Raw genomic sequence first — 7,605 nt, 5'->3', positions numbered from 1 at the left:
TTGCCAATACTTGCTAAGGCAAGTTACGGTTAGGTTTCGAAACGTTTCCAACAAATACGTCTGCATGAAAGGCACCATAAATACCCCAGCCCATGGCCATATCAAAAAAAAGTACAACAATAAACACCAAACAAACATTATACTTGTATGTGTATGCATGTGTGTGTGTGTGTGTGTGTGTGTGTGTGTGTGTGTGTGTGTGTGTGTGTGTGTGCGTGCGTGTGTGTGTGTGTGTGTGTGTGTGTGTCTGTGTGTGTGTGGTGTTGGCCAGTCCTGTGGCGTGACGAATTCCGCATTGATGGTTTTCACCACTCTTGCTTGCGCATCATCTTGGGTGTGTCTCGGCGAGATCAACAGTCAGATTCGGTGACCAATGAAGAGTTGAGGCGAAGATGGGGAAAGCCAGAGTTGTTACCGTATTTCCGCGCATATAAAGCCATGGCGTTATAGGTGAAACATCGCTGTTTTGGACCAAAATTTTGGAGAAAATAGCCTCGGTTTTAACGCCATGGCGCTAAAAGTGAGACGCTTACATGAAAAATCGGCAGAGTATGAACTTCGAGTACTCGTATGGTGCCGTTGCACGTTCATGTCGAGCATCCATATACTTTCAATTTTCCCTGAAAATTTCAAATTGTGAACCTATTGTGTACAAGGTGGCATACAAACTTGTGTGAAGGTGCAGTGGCGGTATGGCATGTGACAGTGGGGATGGGTACATGTAGAGAGAATCACCGCTACTGTAGGTTCACTGAAAGAATTGAACTCACCTTTAACGCCGGATGCAACTTCCTCCACATTGAATTTTGTTCACTTATAACGCCATGGCTTTATAAGTGAGGGTGGCCTTATATTCGGATATAACGCCATGGCTTTATATGCGCGGAAATACGGTATCCACCTGCATCCGCAAGCGGCGCATGGAGTGGCTTGGACATATTGCACGTATGCCGGATACCAGGCAACCTAAACAGTTGTTGTTTGGATGGTTTGCCAAGGCTCGTCCAGCAGAAGGTCCACGCCTTCGGCTCAAGGACCGTGTTCATCACGACCTACGCTCCTTGGATACACCATGGTGTACAACAGGCCAGGATCGACCTTTGTGGAGATCGAGTGTCGTTGATGTTGTGCCACCACCACTACCGTCTAAGCCCACTGTGCACTGCAGTGTTTGCGATCGCCATCTTAGTGCGTCTGGGTACAAGCGGCATAAGTGCAGTGCGGCCCGTCAACTTCCTGTCAGCCAACAGCCTGGTGCAAAGTCGTGTCAACGTTGTGGTAGATGGTTCAAGGGTGCTGGTGGGCTGAAGGTACATAAGTGCCCTCTCGCAGGTTCCTCCCAACAGCCATCGGACTCTGTCGATCCTGCACCTCGCCTAGTGCTTCAACACCAACATTGTTGCTCATTCCACTGCACGTCATGTGACCGGTGCTTTCGATCTGCTGGTGGATTTTAATGGCACAATTGCGAGCGTGGCAAGCGACCAACAGCGAGAGAGCGTCTTGAGTTCAAGTTCTGCTGTGCGTGCGGCGAGAGATATCGCAGGCAGCAGGATCTACAACGGCATGAGGCCGGATATTCTGCCGCGAAGCTGTGATGCTACCCCTTTGTTCCCCTCCTCATGAGGGCAGCTTAGCCGTTTAACGGCAGCTGTATGTCAAGGTCAAGGTGTGTGTGTGTGTGTGTGTGTGTGTGCGTGTGTGTGTGTGTGTGTGTGTGTGTGTGTGTGTGTGTGTGTGTGTGTGTGTGTCAGCACTGCTCTCGGAGATTTCGGCAGTCCAGGGACCTGACCTGGCACCAGCGTGTTTGCTCCTCTCCCTCCTCCCGCAATGGGACCACGTAACCTTTACAGCAGTGGGTCAACAGGACAGGACAGGACAGGTGTGTGTGTGTGTGTGTGTGTGTGTGTGTGTGTGTGTGTGTGTGTGTGTGTGTGTGTGTGTGTGTGTGTGTGTGTGTGTGTGTGTGTGTGTGTGTGTGTGTGTGTGTGTGTGTGTGTGTGTGTGTGTGTGTGTGTGTGTGTGTGTGTGTGTGTGTGTGTGTGTGTGTGTGTGTGTGTGTGTTTCATACTCGTGTTTATTCAGGTTTGCCGTTGACGAAATAATCAAAGAAAAGTTCACAAAGCCACAGTAGGAAACGCAATGCTTACTGGACTGATTTAGCTCCTTCATTGCTTTGGCAGCACGCTCCAAGCCACTGGGATCGAAGTTGGCGAAAGATCCAGGCACTCCAGGAATTTCCTGTTTTTTTGGAGGCTGTGGTTTGTTTGCATCATCTCCAGCTGCGGGAGGAGGCCCTCCCGGCATTGCTGCTCCATCTTGGGGAGCTCCCTTGAAGGCGTTCCCGAAGAGGAACGACATACTCGCCCACTCGACCAGAAAATCCTACGAAACTATAACTAAAAATAGTAAGAAATACAAAATTCTACAGCGAAGTAAGATTGAAAATTTTCACCACCGGAGAGATCGATCACGCACGTTTTTCTTCTGGCTAGGGCTGCGACTCGATTGTGCGTGGCCGCTGCGTGCAGTGACTGCAGTCCAGAGATTTCCATTGCGCAACGGTCGAGCTAGCCTGATATCCACTCATCCAGACCAGAGAGCCCATATCCCCCCCATGCTGCATACATCATGCCCATGATGATGTCACTACAAGTACAAGACTGACCACATAATATCAGAAGGAGAGGCGTACATCTGTAGCTGCCAGTTTAGCATGCTGTGATCGTCTAGTGGTTAGGACCCTACGTTGTGGCCGTAGTAACCCAGGTTCGAATCCTGGTCACAGCACTCGGCAGCTTTTTTCTTCTTTTTTTAGAAACTTTTTACAGGGATTGTGCATGATTTCTTCCGTGTTTTTTCGTCGCATTTCTTCGAGCTTCATCAATTTTCTATTCAGATCAGACAGACTTGCCTTCCTCCCCAAACCATGCAAACAGTCCGATGTGCTGAAGGAAGCAAACAGTAACTATACTGAGTCTGTAGTATCTGTACACACCATCATCAGGACTGGTGTCCCCACGCACAGACTCAGCACCAGATTCTACAAGTACTCTCGCATAACAATGCTGGTTGACGAGCATGCAGCATGCATAAGCAGCCTGCATCTGCCATCTGTCAAGTGTTAATCATGACCAGTTCGAAGAAACAATTCATTTGTTGGAAAGCTGACGTGTTGTTGAAGTACGTCTCGTATCTAGATTGGTTTGGCCTTTGGGTGATTGTTTTCCTTCACCATTTGGAAATACAAAATTAATCGAAACATTCTCAACGCTAATTTTGTACTTTGCTGTACAATGCAGTGGTGATTGCTGCAGTTGGTTATTGAACAACTCGACTCGAAACTAGCAAGTTGTCTTCATCGATGTCACGGTCGATCCATTCTAATTGTAATTATGGCCTGTCGAGGCATGGCACTTAGACGCCCAATCCTACTGGCATTGCTAGTACTAGTAATAAGCAACGTCTTCGACAGTCACACTGCTGTGGATGGAAAGAAATCCCCTCCGAAAGACTTCTACAAAGTCCTGGGTGTAAAGAAAGATGCGAGCAGCTCGGAGATTAGGCGTGCATATCGCAAGCTCGCATTGAAATACCACCCAGACAAGAATAAAGAAAAGGGAGCAGATCAGCGATGGTTGGCTATTGCTGAAGGTGAGAGTTATAATTTGAAGACTTGAGGCATCAATGGACTCAGATGGAGAGCCAAGGTTTAATTTATACAAAAGAGAAAGACCAAGGAACTACAAGTTACGCTATACTGTCCACTAACACCACCAGTTACTAAACAATCAGCTCATGCGATAACATTGCACGACACTGACCGACGGTACTGACGTTCTACCGTCGGTACTGACGTTTTACCGTCGGTACTGACGTTTTACCGTCGGTCAGTGTCGTGCAATGTTATCGCATGAGCTGATTGTTTAGTAACTGGTGGTGTTAGTGGACAGTATAGCGTAACTTGTAGTTCCTTGGTCTTTCTCTCTTGTATAAACTTGAGGCATCAATAGTGATTGGCAAGATAGTGCTTGCTCGTGATACAGTGCAAGAAATCTGAATGGGGTGATGAATCTCATACTGTTCTGACGGATACATGTACTGCTGTGCACATGACCACGGCGGCATGTCGGCAAGTGTGTATGTTTGCGGAAATCAGGGAACCGTACCATCTGGGCCTTTCTGGAGAGACGGCGTGGGTGGGTGGAACGTGAAATGGCATGGCTTTGGCTGCTCGTGTAGGGTTCCAGATGCACCGGTGGTCTGTGCCGCGCCTGGTGACAGTGGAGCTTTGGTAGCGATCGCGTAGAATATCTTTATCTGTGTTTAAAAAGCTTCAAACACACATCATTTCGCATACTATAGTCTCGTGTTGTCTCCCTAGGAGGGACGCGACGAATGCGACTCCCTACCAGGCCCTTACATGATGGCAGGAAAAATCATGACTGCTGATTTGTAGCATGTCATTGTCAATGTGCCAGGGTGGTCACAGGGCCAAGGCAGCCGCAACTCTGCTCGTACAATGTATGCACCAGTGATGATACTTGTGAGTCGATTTTGCTCTCCCGGCACTGGCTTGAGTACCATATTGTGCTACCGTAAAAGTCCGTAAATAAGTACGTATTTACTTTCGAATTAGTGACCACACCCGTACTAACTTTCGGGCGGGTACTGACTTTCGGGCACGAACTAACTTTCGGACCTGACTTGTGTGTAGTGGAGAAGTCATTTTCATGTAAATGTACATGCTACGTGCTGCGTGTGCGCATCGTACGGGTACTTATTTCGGGCAGTATGTTTATCGGACTTGACTTGACTTCAACAGACAGAGCCAAAAGAATGAAGGGGATATTTATTTCGGGCAGGTACTTATTTACGGACTTTTACGGTGTTGTACCCATGTTAATTAAGCGGCCAATGCAACAAGGGACCACCTGTTGTCCAAAAATACAGTCAGACACCGGTTATGTTGGATGCATCCTGTATGCTGTAAATCTGTAACCAGCTATTTTCTCCTGGATGGTGAGGGATCCGGATAAAAGAGGACCGGATAAGCGAGGTCTGACTGTACCAGCTTTCTGTGCTGTGAGGGGGGGGGGGGGTGAAGGTTTGACCATATAAATGAGTCCTTCATTCGCATCCATTCACCTTTTCTCTGTCTCAATGTGCCGACCTGCTTGTCACTGTTCTCCAACTGGTTGTGTCACCTTTTGAATGGATAATGAGCATAGTAGAGCCGGGCATGCATGTACACTGCACTGAATGAATCGTAGACAAACTGCCACTATCTGACTTGGTGTTTGTCCAGCGTATGAAGTGCTAGGCGACAAAGACAAGAGGCAGCGCTATGATAAGTATGGAGAGGCCGGACTAAACGACAATAACGGCTTTGGCGGCGGCGGTCCAGGCGGTGGCTTCAACGGCGAAGGCTTCAGCTTCCAGTTCGATGACATTTTTGGCGGCGGTGGCTCCCCGTTCGACGATTTCTTCGCCGGCGGTGGTGGTGGTGGACCGAACATGTTCTTCGAGCAACCGTTCGGACATGGCCATGCTCACCACGAGCAGGATGAGCACATGCAATTCCAGTTTGACTCGGACTTCATGCATGGCCCAGGTGCTGGTGCTGGTGCTGGTGGTGGCGGCCACGATCACATGTTCTTTGCCGACGACGGCATGCAGGACTACCATGCGTTCCATGGCGGAGGCGGTGGTGGTGGCGGAGGCGGCGGCGGCATGTTCGATGACTTTGGGTTTGAGGACATGTTCGCTGGCGATGATATGTTCCATCATGGCGGAGGTGGGCATGGACACCAGTACTTCGAAGCGTCCAATCAGCAACAAGGCAAGTACTGCACCTATAATACACTCTGTACACTGTTGTCCAACCAGCAACAAGTACTGGTACTGCACCTGGAATACACTGGCTGTGTTCGATTATGCACTTGAATCGATTCATGAATCCATTCGCATGGATTCAAGTCGTTCGATTTTCATGTCATAAGCCCTGGAATCCATTCACCCTATTCATATGGGGTGATGTGAATAGCGCGAATCGATTCATGAATCGATTCGTGAATCGATTCGCGTGCATAATCGAACGCACTCACTGACTCTGTACACTGAACCTGATTGTATTACAGGTACCTGTAGTAATACACTGCACACTGTACACTATCGGTACCTGTAGTAATACACTGCACACTATCGGTACCTGTATTAATACACTGTACAGTGTACAGTCATAGTAAACTGTCCACCAGGTGCATTCTTGCAAGTTTATAGCCAGGAATGGGACCGAGTGCCAGTTGCCACGCACATGTAGACAGTATTCTTGTCTGTTGCATGTTGCTAGCTGCAGTCCGCATGTTTACTCCGACCCTGGTGGATCAGGCACGTGTACAGTACCTCGGCTATGAGGACCGATGTTTATGGCACATGGCCGTCTAGTACATTATTCTTATTATTCTTTTGCTGAAGTTTTGCTGTACTACCATTGCATGTGTAGGTATGCTGAAGATTTTCAATATCTTGGTTGAAAGTAGCGTAACGTGTTGCAGGGGATTCCTGACTTTACAGGGGTTGCGATGCTTTAACAAACGCTTTGGTACTTCTAGACCTGTGTACCTGTTTCACTTTTTGCGTTTCCGTGTGTTTGGTTGGTAATCTGCAGGTGGTGAGCGATGTCGAGTAGTAACACAGAAAATAGGCAACATGGTCACAACGCAGACGATCTGCAGCTAGTCCAGCTCTCTCTCTCTCTCTTTCTCTCTCTCTCTCTCTCTCTCTCTCTCTCTCTCTCTCTCTCTCTCTCTCTCTCTCTCTCTCTCCTTCTCTTGCAACTTGAACCAAGCAGTCCCTCACCATTTCGAAATATTGTAATCTGGCAGCCAGCGCTTGGACAGTGGCGCCTGGTTTTATCCGTCTAAGTGTAGACGGCAATAGTGCTTGGCCAGTATCAACTGTGCTCATCGGCTGTGAGGAACTTACAATGGTATGTGTAGGCTACCTGTGTTCCATCCAGATAGCTTCACACTCTGATCTGTGTGCTTCGAGACTCGCCGAAATGCACAAAGACCTAGATGGTCAGCACGTGCAGTGCACACCTGGCTGGACCAAGCCAACCGCCAGCACTGTTCTATTGTACTGCCTTGCGCGCTGTTGTTCGCGCTGCGGCACATCCTTGTGCTGTTTTACGACTGCTTGAAGTATTTCCAAAAGCTCTTTCGCATTGCATTGCATGCACAGAGTCCCGTCTCCTGTTATGTGTGCATTTCCACTTTTCCAGCTGTAGATAATACTAATTATTATTATTGTTTTCTAGGGCCAACTGGAAATATCTCTCCCGGTTGTCTTCTACTAGATGTGTAGTCATGTGGCTGGTTCATTTTGACTCTTTGTTGTCTATAACTATAATTATATCCGACTTATCAGTTATGCCTGACATTATCTTCAAGCTGCTGCTGCTGCTGCTGTCTTGTTCAATGGAACTGCTGACTACTGTACAGAGTTGCACGTGTGCAGAGTCTAGTGTTCTAGATGTGACACCGGGCGGTGGCTTGTCTGAACGCACCATGACCGACGGGGATCGAGCGTATCTCAAGAAAG

General features: G+C 48.3%; 2 protein-coding genes and 1 non-coding gene across 3 annotated transcripts in view; 2 read left to right on the top strand and 1 right to left on the bottom strand.

The window, feature by feature from the left end:
* The window catches only part of LOC135816846 (ATPase family AAA domain-containing protein 3-like), a 16,300-nt gene extending 13,839 nt beyond the window's left edge, over positions 1 to 2,461 (bottom strand). The window contains exon 1 of the mRNA XM_065329949.1: positions 2,151 to 2,461. Coding sequence (XP_065186021.1) covers positions 2,151 to 2,361 — 211 coding nt within the window. The 5' untranslated portion in view covers positions 2,362 to 2,461. The remainder of the gene's footprint in view (positions 1 to 2,150) is intronic.
* Positions 2,462 to 2,718: 257 nt separating this feature from the next.
* Trnah-gug (transfer RNA histidin (anticodon GUG)) lies at positions 2,719 to 2,790 on the top strand. The gene has a single exon. It is a non-coding gene; the product is annotated as a tRNA-His (tRNA).
* A 389-nt stretch (positions 2,791 to 3,179) lies between these two features.
* On the top strand, positions 3,180 to 7,499 carry LOC135816836 (dnaJ homolog subfamily B member 9-like). Its single transcript, XM_065329940.1, has 3 exons — positions 3,180 to 3,654; positions 5,309 to 5,842; positions 6,671 to 7,499. Exons 1-3 carry the CDS (start codon positions 3,396 to 3,398, stop codon positions 6,739 to 6,741), a joined length of 864 nt encoding a protein of 287 aa, XP_065186012.1. The 5' UTR covers positions 3,180 to 3,395; the 3' UTR covers positions 6,742 to 7,499.
* Positions 7,500 to 7,605: the final 106 nt, after the last annotated feature.

This window comes from Sycon ciliatum, chromosome 1 (assembly GCF_964019385.1).
Source record: "Sycon ciliatum chromosome 1, ocSycCili1.1, whole genome shotgun sequence".
Lineage (NCBI taxonomy): Eukaryota > Metazoa > Porifera > Calcarea > Leucosolenida > Sycettidae > Sycon > Sycon ciliatum.
Note: the sequence above shows the minus strand (reverse complement) of the source record. Positions and strands in the feature narration are given on the sequence as shown.